We start from the raw sequence: 18149 nt of genomic DNA, 5'->3' as shown, positions 1-18149 counted from the left end.
ATATTACACAAATAATCAAAGTATAATAAATAATAAGGCGGTACACCATGTTTCAGTTTGTTTTTTGTACATTTCACACAATTGCTAACAAAAAAGTTACTTGCATCTAGATTTACTCATTGGGACCATATTTATGTTTAGCAAAATTTCTAATATGCAGGATATTATTGTCAACATGCATTAGAATCCACAAAAATTACAGAAATATTTCTCAATATGAATTCTTCAATATAGCCTGTGCTCAATGCAAATATAACAGACACTCTCTTTTTTTCAGGTGAGCCAAGTCCCCCATCAATCCATGGACAGCCTGGTGGAGGAAAGACCTTTAAGCTTACAATAACAAAGCAGGATGATGGAGGGGCACCTATTTTGGAATATGTTTTGAAATACAGAAGTGTAAGTGTCACATACAAATTCCCGAATTTAAATACACCTTTTGGTGTTTATGTGAAATAAATGAGAAACTAAAAATGTCAGCAGCTTTATAATAATTGCTTTCTATTGCTCTTACAGCACACATAATATTTAACATTCATAAATAACACTTATTGTATGCTTCCTTTACTGGACACAGAACCACCCAGGTACACACAGAAAATGTACAAACGTATACCTGCACGAACAGAACTAAACTCACATACTGAATTAAGTATTACATTGCTAAAAGATCATATACAAACACAGACACATACTCCTCTACAAGCTTCAGTGCCCACATATCTAAATTCAAAACATTCACAACAATCTCCCTACTAAAAAAAGAATGTTTGAAAATATAAAGTGATCAAATAGAATTCTGTTTCATTACAGTGCAATCATTCATTCATATCGATAATTGTGTTGAGTACGCTGTTTGTGTTTCTGTTAGCAATACTATTGAGATGATATTAATGTGTTCTGTCCGTTGCTTTATGACATTGGTGATAATTATTTTTCTCAGCTTTTAAATTACCACAATCACATTGATGTTGTAAGTAGAGGATGACAGACAAATTTACTTAAAGCGTAGTGATGAACATACTGAATCTGAACACATATACAATTCAGAAGTTAGCTTTCGGATGTGAAAGAGAGTAGATTGATGGTTCATAGTTCCCACCTTCCTTTCTGGCCAACTAAACCATCTTAACCTTGCCTAGTAGCTCTACTATATGGCATCATTGATTTAACCGTAGACACCTGGAACTTGTCAAAACCATTCAAAAACACTGATCATTTCAATTTTATTGAACACTATTCAGCAGCTGCGGTCAGCAGTGAATTGATTCCATTACACCATGTCAGAAGGTTCTCAAATCGCATTCTTCAGTTTCATGCAAAGTCATTTTTAGTTATTTCTACTGTACCCATTGTCTCTATTTTACCACCAAACGTGTTCAGTATCTCCATCCAACAATTGCTATTCTTCATCTTCCTGCTGGACATTCAGTTCCTCTTTTTGGGTGATGATAGCAGATCCTGCTTGGTGTGAACCATAATCTGGAGGCAAATGCAGCCTTGATCAAGTGATGCTTGCTAGGCACAAACAAATAGAATAGAAAGTATGTTAAAAATTCAGAAAATGAGGTTATCTCAGCTAGTGATAGAAAGTTCACTGTCATCACTGGGAGAAAACATGTACTTGTGGCAAAAGTAAAAAGGTCCTAGAGTTCAAACTTTATTTTGAAGTGTCTTTTAAAACAGGCAAATTAGCTGTCTTGCTTATTTTTCTTTAAGTTGAACCCATCAAACAGAATTTTGCTTTCATTATACTTAAAGCACATTGATGATCAAGGGACATGGATATTATTACTAACTAATTTAGTAAGATTTCCAACAAGGTCATCTCTTATCAAACCATTTGCATTGTTTTGAAAAAGGGGCCTGTCATCACGTATGTGTCAAAATGGTGCAAACCATACCTGTCTCACAGGATTAATTTATTTCAACAATAATATAAAATACAAGCCAGTGTGAGAAGTGTGTTTATGTGAACATCATTATGACTCAACTGCACAAGGTGAGTTTTGACAATGAATTATTCAACCTAATTACTGAGGAATTCATCATAATCTAACCATATAACCGTTGATCCTGAATTTGGTGACCCACTACCCATGATAACTGAAGTCACCAAATGGGGTAATCTATTACATCCACATAGTAAAGAGAAACTGACTATTTGGATACTCAATGTCTAGTCAAGGATATTGATTCTGATGAATTTTTTGGGCATAATGTACAAAGGTATTTGCAAAGTCTGTGTTTAACAAAATCACTGAGTTTGTATTGGCAAAATACATTTTAACTATTTACAAAATACCATGTATAAGTTGGAGATGCCTTTCTAAAATATAAAATAGCTTTTGAAACCTTGTCCAGCACCAGTACTTTTAATGTACACAGCCTGCTTTACAAAAATAAAAATGTTTCCCATTCTGTAATGCAAATGTAAGTACAGTTTGCTGTGCTTTGCAGACATCCATCCCGGCATTGCAGTCAATCACATGATGCCACAAACTGTAACTTATCTATCATTCATTAGGCAACTTGTTTGTCGACCAGCTGGAAATGAACAATTTGAGATGTGACCTATTTTTGCATAGGCAGCATAGCAAATTGCATACCCATCCACAAACAAATCCTTAATTTGTGAATGTGAATTGTACATAAGTTTCCTATTATTTCCTGTAAGGGTATTATATGGATCCTTTTCTTCAGATCTCAACAACTACAATCAAATTCTACAATGTTTTGGTCTTTATACCCACTACTTTCACAGGAACAGTCAGATGTGATTAAGCTATTTCAAAAACATGTAAATCTAGATACTGAGGGTCTGATTCACAAAGGTAAACTTACAATTTATGTAATTTTGTGATTATTCCTATGCATAAAGCTATTCTATGAGTAGTATCTTCATGACGTCAGAGTCTCTGCACTCATTGGGGAGTCTCTGCAGATAAAAAGATAGGACAGCTGTATCATTTTATGTGTGAAGTCTCCACCACAGGTGCAGAGACTCCACAGCTGTATAGATAGTATTCATAAAATACAGTTGTGAATATGAACAACTCTTAATCTTACACAAAAGTGTAAGTTTATCTTTCTAAACCAGGCCCTAAAAGTAAACTGGTTTTGAAGCTTCCAGGGCAATCAGAAGTCACTGATCCCAAAATGTGTGCACTGGAGTCCTTCAATATTAGCATACGGAGGCCTTATTGGACCTTGTTAACACAGACCCTAAAACTGGCAAGTAAGTATCTCTTTTATCACTTGACCTTAAGCGTAGCAAGGCAGAGCAGATCAAGGCTGGTTCATGGTGGTACTGGGGGACTAGAAACTCAGAACTCAGCAAGACATCAAATAACATTCAATACACCATTTTTAAACCTAAAATAGATCATAGTGGAGGCACTAGCTGACTAAACCTAGAGTAGAAAGCTTTGTTTTGTACCACCTTGAACTACTGGTAGATATGCACTACTAAAATGTCAGGCCTATTGGCTTGGTCATGTAATTCACAATGATACTTTCTAGCCCATAGCATTTGATAGTCAATGTTACCTTCACTACTCTAAGTCTACAGTCATTAGCATAACAAATATATGTTTACAATCATGGAGCTATACCTAATGGCTGGGACAAATTGCATCAAGAAGTGAACATTTCTAAATTTTATTCCAGGTTTCCTAACTCTTTTCCATGAACCTCTAACGCTATGGATCTCACTTGTCCCAGGGCAATCACAAAAGCTTATCTTCAAGAGTGCATTAACCTGAAACCAGCTTCTCCTGATGTCAAACATTTTCCTTCATATGAGTTTCAGGGCTGATCCTTTCTCCCTACACTGTGTGGGCCTGTGGGAATTCAATCTTGCTCCTCGACGGACCCTAAACAAATGTGCTGTGTGGAATGTTTGGATTTATCTCAGTCACTGGTAATTACTCAGTACTGCTTTGCAGTCCACCATTATTTGTATCCTGCAACTCCACCTCATATAGGATTAAGCAATTTACAAATTGCCTGTAGTCTTGCTCCAACAGGAATAATCCAGACTGAGCTGAAAGGTCAAGTCCTTGGTTTCAGCCAATTTGGGCCCCGCGTTAAGTCACAGTAAATATGAGACCCACATCTAGGCATACCAAGGGGGCTGTGATAGTGTTTAAAAAGGGAGGTAGTTTTTTTTTGATTAGTGGGACACTCAGCCATCCTAGTCGTCTCACATTATCCCTCCTTCCCTTATGTCACCCACAGCACCCAGCCTACAGACTATTGCACCCCTGTGTTGAATGCTAGTAAGGTTAAAAAATGGCACCTCATTCGAAACTGTAGTACATGTCTCCCTGAGACAAGCTCTGATGCTCACTCTGACCAAGTCTTGTTTTTTCCTGTTCAGTCTTCAAAAAAATCTCCAGTGGTGACTGGAACTAGAGAACTGCCTGTCCACTCTTTGTCCCATGAGGGAATATTCTCTATGTCAATTGACAGGGAGTTGTTGTTAACAGCTATATTCTTATCCAACACCATTCCTCTATGCATAGCAGCTCAATCTCCCTTGGAGAGCCTATTGTGTTCAGGGGATTTTCATCGGTCTTATGGAACAGTAGTGCAATAAACTCTCATGACAGGGCCGTTCAAAACTTGAATCTCATTATGGCTTCCTCAAGCCATAAGCCATAAGCTAAAAAGCTGAAGGAGCTACCCCCAATTCAATCTCTCTTTCCAGTGGGAATACAAGCCATCATAGCCACAGAGAATCTTAGTAAGGCTTGATAAAGGGGTGCACATAGTGAGGAACCTTGTTAGTATAGGCCATGTAACAATAGCACAGAGCTTTTAATTTTAAAGTGCTTCTTCAATGGTAGCCAATGCAACTTCGAAAGTGAAGACACCATAGGGACCCATCTAAGGCGGTTCAGCAGCAGATGGGCTACATAATTCTGCACACGCTGAATTCTCATCTGTCAGGATGTGATAATCTTAGGTAGAAGACAACACATTGCAGTAGTCCAGCTTGGACATAAAACGTGCCTGGACTACTGTTTTTCTAGAGGATTCAGGCAAGAGACAAAGGATTCTTTTGAGAGTTTTTAGAATCCTGAACCATTTATCTGCCAAAGCCATGATCTGGCAGTCAAATGTGAGCTTCTCATCGACAAAATGCCTAGCCTTTGGGGGAGATAGAGTAGCGAACAAATCTAGCCACCAAGCTGAGGAACAGATTGAAGGTTGTTTGCCTAAAATAAGGACCTCTCGTTTCCCTACATTTAAATTAAGATAGTTGAGATCCATCCACTAAGCAACTTCCAACCGACAGGTCCTCAGTGAAATAGCAGTGCTGACCACGTTCTATGACAGGGTAATGATCACCTGAATATCATTGGTGTATGTTATTATATTGAAAATGTATCACTCAATGATATCTGCCAGAGGGCATATAAAAAAGTTGAATAGGGTATGGATAAGAGAGGAGCCCTGAGACATCCCCTGCTGCAGTGGATAAACCTGAGAATGGAAACATTTGTGAGACACCTTAAAGGTGCATTCCTGCAGGAAGGAGGTTAACCGCTGCAAGTCCTTGTGAACTAAACCGCAGCCTCACAACTGCTCAACTAAGAGGTTGTGGGATACAGTGCCAAAGGCCGCACTGAGGTCCAACATCGAAACTGCTGCATTATCGCCCTTGTCAAAAATTTGTCAGATAAATTCTGAGGCAAGCAATAGGGCAGACTCTATGTTATAAAGGGGGTGAAAGCCTGACTGCCTCCTGTGAAGTAACTCCTTGGCCTCAATAAAGACCAAGGGCTGCTGGTTGACATATATTTCTGCAACATTGAAAGAATAACAGAGCAGCGAGATAGGCTGATAATTTTCAGGCTTGGTTGGGTCTGAGATTTGTTGAGGAGTGGAACTACTGTGGAACCTGGTGCACCATTAAGAAGTTATTAAATCGCTATTTAATAGCTCTTTCTATATATGCTGCATCCTGAATCGCACATGGAAAGAGGAAAAAGCCTCCCAGAATTGTTTTTGTGCAGTTGGCACTAGGCAACCCCATTGGGCACCAGCGCAGAAGGAAACAACAAAAATGCACCATAATCCTTAAATAAGGCACCAGGTGTGGCTCCTCCACTAAGGCGGAGGAACGCTGCCCCACTGGATTGTGGAGAAAGGTAAAATAAAGTTTTAAAATAACATTTTTCCTGTGAGAAGGGTTGGGTCAGAGCTATACTGGAGGAAGGGGCCTGGAGTAGGCTTATTTGGGTCAGCCAAAAAGAAATGCGCACTCTGCATGTTCTTTACCCGGAAGTATAGCACAGCGGAGTGGAGAAGATTCCCAGGCTCCCATTTCTAATCAGAGTGGTGAAGCAGGCTGCTCAGACCAATCATGACGCTGCTGTTGCTGGTGACAGACTCATCGTGATTGGCTGGGAGTCGGGGAACAGGAAGAGGATGAGGATGGAGGGGAGACCAAAGTGTCTCCCCTACAGGTACGTTTTTTAAAATTAGTTTTCACCCCATTTCCTCCCTTCCCCCTCCCCAACACCCCACCCTGCCACCCCTGTTGAGTGGCAGCCACCACTGTAAGCCACATTCCTACCCTTTCGAAGTGATGCCATGCAGCTCAGCAACGTGACTTGCTCAACTGCACCAGTTTTTCATGAATCTGGCCATAAGTCTATATGTGTTCACATACATGTGCGCATGTGTGTATGCACAACCTGCCTCGATCCCTTATCCCAGTTGCACAGCAGCTTATCTAATCTAAGGGGTGGTAACTAGAGGCTATAGCGGTATGCCATTTTACCTTTGAGCTTACCATGGATGAAACTTAATTAGGGAGCCCTTCACAGACAACAGAGGTCAATCAACCAAATGGTTGAACAGCAAAAAGGGTTTTTCTTAAGTTAGAGCCACTTACTTATAATAGCCTTGGAAGATTGACACAAGAAGAATAGACTTAATCAGATAAATGTGCGTGTATTGCATTTTGATTTTTGCGACATCAAAATGATAACAAAATGATCTAGTGATGCATAGTTATGAAAATCTAAAAATGTCACCAAAAACTGTAAAACAAACTGTTTTCAAGTAGGGCGGGGTGGTAAATGTCCTAGGCAGTTTCTGCCACCAACTGTTGATGGAGTAAGATTGAGTAGAATCAAAATGTTTGCCCCGTCAGTTACAGTCATTTTTCTCATAGTCAAAATTTGCCTGGGAAACAAGGTAGTAACCTGTCACCCAACATGGCTTCACAAGGTCAGACACATCAATGTTGTGCCTTAGTTGAGCTATGTTGACAGAAGCAGCATAGTTAACAGGATTGAAAATCGTATATGAAAAGATACCATCAGCCTTGTGCACAGTTTCATAACTTATCATGGTATTCCCGGGGACTTCAATACTTTTATGGATTGTGACATTTATCAGTGGGGCAAGTCTGGATGCCCTGACCATTCAGGGTTCAATATTGCTAGATGAATTGATTTTATGGTACCACTGAATTCTGAATCTGCAAAAATCTCAGTGGGAGGCAAATAAAGAAGCCTCAGCTGCAAAGGTTTTGTATTTGCTTGATAGACTTGGGAGGTGTCCCCATTTTCTTGAAATGGAAAAACTTTCAAATCAAAACATTCAGCTGAGGTAGAAAAAGTCCTTTAATTTCTCCTCTGCTAGTTTAGTTATCACTGGTCATTTAGATTTACTTGCAGGTTGATGCAGCTCTTTCTGTTTTATGGATTATTCAAATGTTACATTTCAGTAAATAAGTTATTCAACAGACAGCCACCTTATAGAAATACAATGGATTCTCATTGTAATGTGGGGCAGTAACATGCTAACTTTTCTAACCCTCAGAGAAGCATTTTATGCCAAAATAGTTCAGATGAAGCCCAAGTGAATGCCCAGGCTATTTTCCATATTAAGAGTGGTGGTAGCAGTTTTTATAAAGTTTAAGTCAAAGTGTTCCATAGGCAAACCACATCAGAATTTCTACACATTCTTCTCCTTGCTATCCAAACACTATGATCACATTCCTGCTTCCAAGGCTTAATTTGGGGACAGAAAACTCAACAATGCTTTGTTCTGCAGGTCTGCAGGAGGATCGGTTCTTACCTCCTACTAACAATATGCTCCTCCTGACCCTCTAGGATCACACAAGAAACATGTCACATGCTTCCACACCTCAGGGGACGGTCTCCTTCCCATTTGCAAACAGTTATCACATAATTAGGTTTGCCATTCAAATAGACCATTCAGTAACAATATGATATGAAGGGCTGCATGATTAGACAATTCTAACAGTATTGGCATTTCAAAGTTATAAAATAATGATATTGATTTAATAATATAAGCACTGTCTAGAGTTTTATGACAAACAAAGTTAATACAATAGATCATAAGATTTAGTAAACATTCTTTTGAATGTCTGAATATTTGATATAGAAAGTATTTTTCTAAAAATGGAAAATAAGATAAGAGCATTAATGACATTTAGCTTAAATACTTATATAAAATTGGTCATTATAAATAGATAACTAGTATGAAAAGAAAATGCATATTTATATGATAAAGTGGCTGACCAGCAGCCCTAGTCTGTGGTGCAGTAGCAAGTAAAACTGTTGCTTTTCACATATTTGTTGTCACTTACGGAAGGTCCTCAACATTTTTTACACCTGAAAAAATCAAATAAAGACCACACCTATTACATGCTTCCTTTTGCCAGTGAAAACGTTTGGGTAAGTCTAGGTTTCGAGACCTAGTTGCTATTTCAGCAGAAACCTCAAACAATTTTACCACCCAGAATTTCCTATCAGTAAGTTTGTGGTGACTGTTTCTTCACCCAGGAAAACGGGTGCAGGGAAACCAGACCAGGCATGACTGGGGAAGCACAAATGAAATCTGCTCCACCTCACAGTTAATCAGGAGCTTAGTGGATTGGTAGATCTGGGTCTAAAGGCCCTGCATATGTGTAAAAGGTAGAAGGCATTGATTGTACTACAGAGGTATCTGTTTTATTACTTGGCAATTCGGAATGAGTCAAAAGAGAGAGGAACAAGGCATTTTTATTTGTCATGGGCTTCTTAAGACCTACTTTTGGCTTCAACCAGCAAAGCCTTTTGGGAGCAACAAAGCTGAAGTGCAGTAAAAAAAGCTAAAAGTACAATACCACATATGTGTCTCAATTGTGTTTACAAATGCACACCCGCATACATTTTGTATATTGGGATAGCTTGGCTATATGTGGCTGGATTAGATTTGTTTGAATAATTCCTGAATTCTATGTGAATACTTGAAAAATATGACATTTGCTCTCAATTAAATATGTAAACCTACAATCCAGCTTTCAGAAAACATCAAGTATTAAAGATGTATATTTTCAACTTTACCGAACCACAACAAACATTTTAGGTCTCATTTAATTATGTCATTTACATTTTGTCTCTGGGTCTTCTTATGTAATTATAAATATCCTTTGCACTGGCTAGTGAATAATATAGGGTGTCTACACATATGAGATCCTTCTTTTTGAGGTAAGGGACATTGTTCCATTGAATAATCCATATGACCAAGAATAAGCTGAATGCAAACACATTGATGATAGGCAGTTAATGAAAACTTTTAATCATATAGCATTGTTAGCAATTTTTTCAAACTAGCATAACATTTTACCTCTGTTTTTTGGTGTTGTTTATTTGATATTGTGCCGTCTTAGTAAACCTGTGTAGATGGTTTTCAAGAAGGCAATTCTGTTTGAATTGTGCACATCTGATTTGTCAAATTACTATATACATCAAATGTACCACAATTTCACCCAAGGGTCTATATTATTTTTTCCATGTGTCATACAACCATTACATTAGTAAAAAAAATTGTAGAGGGATACTCTCTCCTGAAAGATCAACACCATAAAGGATCATCTGATCTCTGTTCAAAGTTCTGCCACCTCCCTCCTAAACCCCCATCCTTCCCCAAATATATACAGCCTCCCTACTCCATTTCAAGTCAACATTGCCACTGACCTCAGCCCATCCATTAAAATTGTTGAATATCCAGCCCTCAGTAATTGAACATCTGGCTGCTTTGTCCAACACTCTACTTTTGGAAAGCACAATGAATAAAGTAAGGCAAATCTCCAAGTAACTTTGTGTATTTGGTTGTTCGTTATAAAACGCCTCATCCACCAACCACGGCTACGCTCCAACTGCTGTTCGAATCTCCCCTCACCTTACTTCATGTTCTACATTCTGTTTCCATAACAAGTGACTCCTTTCTAGGAATTACTTGTTATGTACACCACAACTTTGCCTCACATCTTTATTCAATCACTCGCTTTCCACAGGCACCTTACCCACCAGCTTTACATCAGCAGTGGTTAATCCCTTCTTTAGAGAGAAATGGCTTACCTTTCTACCCTCTCCAGCTATCACCCTCTATCCTGCTTCTTCTTGAAGAAATTTGTTTCAAGTGTTTCATAGATGACCTATTTTCAAGAGCCTCAACAGTACGAGCAACTGTTAACTGTGGTATAAGCCACATCTCTAATTGCATTCATACTCCTTGTCATTATCACCTGTCAACCAATCCTCACATGCCAATATCTCATTGATGCCTTTGAAATGGTTGATCACCCCACTCTACTCTTTGGTCTGACCTCCCCCAGCATCTCTGGTGTACCCCTTAACTGCTTTAGTCCTTGCCTCTCCAATAAGACACACATTGTTTTGTGGAATAATAATTACTCTGCTACCACTTCTCTCCTAGTGAGTGTAACCCAAGCACTGGTCTGTGGCCTACTCTTCTTTGCACTCTATGCTACCTCTGTTGGTGATTTAAATTCCTTCCATGGTTTCTCACACCACATCAAAGCCAAATCATTCTCATCTACCCCTTTTTCACTACTTAGCTCTATTCATGCATTTCATACTGCCTCACTGCACTTCATATACAGGGAGTAACTCCTGACGTTGATGCTGATCTACTCGAAAATGTAATATTTTTATTGTAGTTTCCTACATCTAACACACCTTACCTTCCCACCAGTGGCATTTTTTTCTCCATATAACCATTATCTTTTGCTCCATGCATTAGAAGTACTGGCCTTTCATAGAACAAATCAATGAGGATGGAGGTATTTATCTCAAACATTGCTATAGGACATGCAGTTCCAATTAATCAACATCTGAAATACCTGGCTTCTGCCACCCTATAATGCTGTCAAATATGTATTCTTAACCTGGTATTCAGCAGCATCAATAACTTCATCAGCCAGCTGGCAGCCATCTCAAACGACGCCTTCTCTCCGCTTGACAACTGGCTTAATTTAGAGTTTGACGGACAGATACTCCATCACAAGTGTAACAAATACACCATCCTCCTTATTACAAATGCATTATTTCTTATTGCACTTGTAATAATATTGACAGCCTATTCATCACATTTGTGAGCGAGTACCCTTCTGTCAAACCCTAAATCAAGGCCAGTCTTTAATGTTGCAACTCACAGTCTTTTCAATCTTCCTCAGCACACTCCCACCTCCTTATTCCAACAGCAGGTTGATTGGCTTAACACTGATAACATCCATATGTAAGCCACTCATAATGATATAAAATGTCTATTATCCACCATGACCCCAACGATCTAGCCTGTTGCTCCTTTACTGACTTAAAAAAAGATACATTTTTACTTTGTACAGGAAATTGAGTAACTGGATGAGGCAGTAAAACACTACTCAATAAGAAACTACAATTCTTGTCAGGGTGAAACACAGGCAACCCCCAAATTAACCTGTTCTTTACCCTCTGGTAGCTTGGCACAAAAGTGGGCAGGCTTAACTGAGAGGCAATGCATAAAGTATTTATGCAGCACTTCAAACAGTAATGAAGTGGAAACACAAGAGGAAACTCATACCAATTTGGAAACATAGAGCAAAATGTAATACATTTTCAGAGCAAATTTAGGAAAATCCCATCAGTAGAAACAGAGATACGCATCTGGCTGTGCAAGACCAGGTGAAATTCACAAATTCAGGCTGACCACAGTGGAGAGTGGGCCAAATAGAGGGATGAGGTTAGTCCCACTGAAAAAGTGTCCTCCAAAAGTACAGCATAAAGAGTTCCATTTGCAGTGGAGGGGGCCAAGAGTACCAGAAGAGCATCACAAATGCAGGCAGGGCGTTGTGGATAGTCGCTGCTCTAGCATGGAGTTCCTTTCGGGCATCACGGACGGTCATTGCTGGAGATGCACATTGGTGGTCTCAACAGGATGCCGATTCTATAGGTTCACCTGATGCCACACCAGGCGTCCATGATCTGGTGGGCACCTCCTGGGGATCAGGAACTCACTCCGGCAGATGGCAGCAGGGCTCAGGGAGAGCAGATTGCATTTTCAGCCAGCAGATCAGCCGGGCAGATGTCCCTGTTGCTCAGAACAGGATGTCAGTCAGCTGACCCTTGGAATCAGTCCAGCCCCTGGATGAAATGTGCTGGTCCAATCTTTCTCTTGTGCAGGTAGGGCAGCAGGCAGCAATGCAGCACAGTAGCTGGGCAACAGTGCTTTTGGCAGCAAAGCAGTTTAGCAGTCCTATTTCTGTAGTATTCACCTGTCCGGTGGTCTACTGAAGCTTTACATCTGAGGGTCTAATATTTATACTTGGTGCCAGCTTTGAAGTAGGAGAAGGTTCTGGAGGTTTCAACCTCCAGAGGTGTTGGAAATTTCCTGCCTCCCTACTTTGACCCCAGCTTGTCTGGGGACACAAAAGACTATGGTGAAATCCTTCATGAGTGTCCTCCACAGGGCCTTTGTATTGTGCAAGTGTGGCAGGGGACAGCTCCTCCCCCTTATTAAGTCAGAGAATGCCATCCTGCTAACATCTATTCCACATTTGTCTCACTGTCTGGGAGCAATTCACAAAGACCAACTGCCTGCTACATCTAGTCATGTGACCAAGAACATGAAATACAACTTTCTAAATGTAGCATTTTGTGAATTTTGACTTAAAATATGACTTTAGCGTTAAAGAGGGGTTTACATGACAATTGTTTAGACACCAAACTCAACATTTCTGCCTGCCCTCAATTGAAAGTTAGCACTTATTAAATTTCATAGGGCAACACAATGTTATCCTATGTGAAAGGTAGGCCTTATAGTAGTGGAAAATGAATTTAAGAGTTTTTCCACTACCAGTAGACATGGACGTTAAAAGTTTGGGGTCAACTCTAGAAGTGAAGTACTTGCACTAAAAAGGAAGGTTTAGGAGTGATAAAAAGGATTACTTTGCTAGGTTGATGTGTCAGTTTAAAACTGCACACATATCCTGCAATGGCAGACGTGAGACATCTTTGGCAGGCTACTTAAATGTCTGGCAAAATTAGTGCTTCATTCCCACTAGTAGCATTTATTTTACAGTCCCTGTTTACAGGTAGCACCACTTTACTGGGCCTTATAAGTAAATTGGATGTAAGCCATGATTAAAGGAGAGAACTAAAGCCCTTTAGCACTGGTTAGCAGTGGTAAAGTGTGAAGAGTCCTAAAAGCCAACAAAAACTGGTTCAGAAAACAGGAGAGTGAATGCAAAAAGTATGGTGATGACCTGGCAAAACGGTTCAAGTCTATTACTCAAGAGTAACATGATCAGGATTTTTGTGTCAGTGATTTATGTATAGGTTCCTCCACTAATTGGCTTCCCCTTACTTGTGAACCATTAAAACATGAAAGTCACAAAATGTACCTTTGTTCAACTTATTGGTAGCTACGGCACAAAGCAGACAAGCTTAACTTTAGGCGTTATTTAAAGTGATTATGAGGTACAAAAAGAGCAATAAAGGCACAATGTCAAACAGACATATACACAAACCAAATTAGAAAAATAGCATACACTTTAATAAACAGAGTGACACTTAAATGGAAAAAAAACAACTAGAGGTAACCAGAGATGTGATTTCAGTAGAAACAGTTCTTAAAAGTGCTAAGTTCTAATGATAATCTATGGTCACAGTAGATTGGGACCTAGGAGCAATTTCAGGCTGACCAGGATAGAATGCGATTGAGATACCCCAACCATGTTAGTCCTGGTCAAAGATTTAACCTTCTGACTTAGTCTTTTAAGTAAAAACATTTTGGAATTTCTAGAGCAGCTCCTCTGGGTCACCTCTAAGGCTTTCATGACCTTAAGTCCACCACTTGGTGGCCAGGACTCATTCAGGCAAAAGCCATGAGCAAAGTCCAGTCCAGGTCCAGTTCCTACTGGCCAGTTGGGCACTACAAGTAAAAGGCCTCTTGAAGCTTGCTGTCTCCCTGTAGACACACAGCAGGACAGCCAACTGCCCCCTGTAGTTCTTTCCATTGTCCTGGGTACAAGAAGGATCAGATCCAGTCCTTCAGGACTCCTCTCAGGTCACATACAGCAATTTCAGTCCTCCTCTGATCTTCTGTGGGTCTAGAAAGTGTTCTGAAATGGGTACTTTGAGGTGCATCATTTATGCCTGGCACCAGTTATTGGGTGGGGATGACTCCTAGCCATTCCCCAACCAATATGATAACATTTCTGACACTAACATTAATTATTGTTTGTGTAACTCCTGTTTGCCTTACTGCAAACAAGCCCTAAATGCTATGTGTTAGGGCTTTTCAAAGATGTTTTAAAATCTTTTGCTAACCTAAACTTGGTCACTGAAGGCTGAGGGTGAATGTGAGAGTTCCTTACGTGACTCACCAATGTCCTCGCACAAGAAACACTAAAATCCATTTTGACGCTGGCAATTTACCCACAACAAACCCAGAGACAGAAGTCTGGTAGACAAAGCGGGGCCCTTCAGCAACCAGACATGCTTCCCATGTGTTACATGTGGCCCAAGATGCCTGCCAATTTGTCATTTGACAGCGTGGTGGCACAAGAGGGCCACAACCCCTCACTGTGAATATTCTGTGGCATACAGAGGAGCCATATCTGCCTATTCAGGTCAACCTATTATTTGCTGGAGGAAACATTTCACACAAGGTTGACATGTGAGCCCAATCTTGGAGCTAGTGAAGAGTTAATGAAAACTAGCCTCATGGATCTTCGGGAAGGAAAATTTTAACTTTCTAAAAGATATTTCGCCTTAATATTTATTACAAATCTTACTTCAATATTGATTTGGATTTTTAATACTGCTTAATAATAGTAGTTTAATTATTTTTCTAGCTCATCTGTTCCCTTAATTAGCAATATCAGTATTTTAATCTGCATTCTGGTTTTCGACATAGGACAGCTAGACCTGCCACAGTTAGAATATATTTTTGGGCCTTTTCACTGAGGGGACATGCGGATATTAATTTTCTACTTGTCCCGCTTTTAAATACTCTGGACCCTGCCTTTTGGCCCACACAACTTACATTGGGGTGATTTAATAATATTTAAATGTGTGGTTTTTAGCTGTCAAAAAGGATAATTTGAACAATTTACATTGGAGGTCTTACACTGCAACTGCAAGACCACTTTGGTACGCCAAAAGCCATGTTTTCTTTTGTCACACTAGTTGATGGTACAATAAGTGCTGCAGTCTGCAAGTAACAGTTGACTTTTAATGTTGTCAGTGTATTTTTACACACCATACACAATGGCCTTATAGAACGTTAAGCCTGCCAATCAGGGATTAGCCAATACCTCCATGTATTAGGCGTCAGAGTACAAACACTGGGCATTGGAAAGAAGTGCCCCAGTGTCAAAACAAAAAAACAGCAATAAAATAGAGGCCAGAAAAAGACAAAAATAAGGGGTGACCATGCAGAAAAGGTGGCTTTCCTAAACTAGTCACGTATGAGAACAAGTCACTCCCAGCATGTCTCATCTTGGGCACAAAAACACAGACACACCCCAGCTAAGTGCACCCTCAAGATGAGAGGGCTTTCATAGAGCTTTCCGAGATTAGTGAAAGTGCTTTCTATAATATTGGATGGCAGAAAACGGGAGTTCTGAACTAAATAGAGCACAGGCAAGGTTTTTAAAAAGCGGGAGAAGAAGAGATGTGAAGTGAAGCTTGATGAGAACCTGAGTAAAAATGGAATATGAGAGACAATCATATAGACAGAGGTTTGAGGAAGGAAAATAGTAATATAAGTAATATAGAGTAAATGAGGGGAAATACAGATATCACAAGAGAGATGATAACTGAGCAGGTTGAACACCTGTTGCAGAGATCTAGAGGAAACTCACCAGTCATAGTTGAAGTCACGTTATCAAGACTGATAAGTGTGGTGTGCAATATGTAAATGCTCCTTGTTACAATAATTATTAATGGTGACAGAGAAGATGTAACATAAACAATACAAAGAGTAGTCATAGCTGGCTAAAATAAGGAAATAAATGCCATAAAAAGGCATGGCAACCCGTTTAGAATGAAATGCTGAAGAACGTGGGAGAGCAGGGAGACAACAGAGGGAAAGGGGTGATATTAGGAAATGTAAAAATGGAGACAGGCCGCCTGGAGTGACACAAGAGAATTGGTGGTGATAAAAGTTTCTAGAGGTGACTGAGCTCACATAATCATACATATGAAGAACAGAGGCTTTTGCTGCTGGTGGTCGAATACTTTCATGTTATAAAGTGTGATGTATTAATATGTCTGAAACCAAATCCCATACTTGGGTCTACTTTCCCTTCTTGCCTCCAAAAAGTCTCACACTTGCTTGTTAACCTATTTATTATAGCACACATAAACACACAGAATAGCATGCACAATATTCATTTAGGGCCTGATTCATAGCCCGTCTGCTGTATTACAAGATCCATAGGCTATAATGGAATTGTAACGAAGCGGACAGGATATGCGTTTGTGACTGAGTAACCCCCTCTGCAATGATCTAAATCAGGCCTTTAAGCAGTCAAGCGGTTTAAAAATTAACTTGTTTTTCTATTAATGTCTCCAAGTGCTGTAAATATCATGTGTTATTATTGACCAGGTACAGGTGTTCAATTTTCCTGTTCTTGACAGAATACAAACTTGTGATGCTTACTGAGCAATCTTGCAGGATTGTAGCAGTTTACAAATCTAATACGGTTAAAATGTGAACCTTTCTTTGCACATTTCCAATACCCTACTTGCATACCATGAATGAGTATTCATTTAGGTATCAATTCTGTGTAGCACAGCACTTTTAAATAAAAATGCCTTCACGTGCTTTTACCAAGCACCAAAAGCAGTGATGATAAACGAACTGTGGGGTATGAGAAGTGTACTTAACTAGCATCCAACAGCACATAAGTAAATATGACCACTTCACAGAGTAAAGGGCGAATCCTCACAGGTGTGTGGGGCAGAGACCACCCAGAGGAAGGCAGTGGATGATACTAAGACGGTTCAGAGAAAACTCATTACCTAGTGTACAGAAGTCTGAATTTTAATGAAACGAATAAAATGCTCGGAAGGTACTGTCACGATCCCATTTCCGAGGAGGCAGGGAAAAGCAGGACCCTCGACAATGGCCTACTTTGCCAATACATTAAATCAGCACTTCGGAAATCAAGACTCTTGAAGGCACGTTTCATGGCTGCTGTTTCCCACCATTCCGCAATAAACTAAAATCCCTTGATTTGAGCCTTGTGCTGTCAAAAAGTCATGTTCCTCCCTTTTTACTTGAACAAAAACACGAATCCAAATACACACTAGTTTATAATGTTCCTCTCTGCATTGTATTGTCCTCGAGGAGGTTCTAATGTTTTCAATTAACTGTTCTTTTCTATATTTTCTGTATGATATTCTTACACCCAGTAAGGTAGCTCTTAATACCGAGAGACAAAACATTAAAAAAAATGTAAATGTTACCAAAAATGGGTGAGCATCACGACCTAAGGGTTATTTAGAAGGGCAGAGTTTTAAGGCACTGTGCTTAGAGAAACGCAACCAACATGAAGTAATTCGAGTTTTCTTAAGTACTGAAACAAAACAATTTGCATGACATTGAAGGACTTTAGATGCTCATCTAAATGTGATATTTTTTAAGTCACTTGAAATGCTCCTGGGTGGTCTAGTACTGCAATTTTATAGCCTTCACGATATAATTAGCTCTTTGGCAAATCCTACCATATGTCTGTAAGTGCTAGAATGATCTTTTGCAGATTCATAAATAAGCTGAGATTTTGCAAGAATTCTCAACTGGCTGATTTAGATTCAACAAAACTGAAT

General features: G+C 39.6%; 1 protein-coding gene across 5 annotated transcripts in view; it reads left to right on the top strand.

The window, feature by feature from the left end:
* The window catches only part of NCAM2 (neural cell adhesion molecule 2), a 1466086-nt gene that overhangs the window by 1226330 nt on the left and 221607 nt on the right, over positions 1 to 18149 (top strand). For all 5 annotated transcript variants that reach the window (XM_069204093.1, XM_069204094.1, XM_069204098.1 and 2 more), the window contains one exon: positions 278 to 399. In XM_069204093.1, coding sequence (XP_069060194.1) covers positions 278 to 399 — 122 coding nt within the window. The remainder of the gene's footprint in view (positions 1 to 277; positions 400 to 18149) is intronic.

The sequence above is a fragment of the Pleurodeles waltl genome, chromosome 8 (assembly GCF_031143425.1).
Source record: "Pleurodeles waltl isolate 20211129_DDA chromosome 8, aPleWal1.hap1.20221129, whole genome shotgun sequence".
Taxonomy (NCBI): Eukaryota; Metazoa; Chordata; class Amphibia; order Caudata; family Salamandridae; genus Pleurodeles; species Pleurodeles waltl.
Note: the sequence above shows the minus strand (reverse complement) of the source record. Positions and strands in the feature narration are given on the sequence as shown.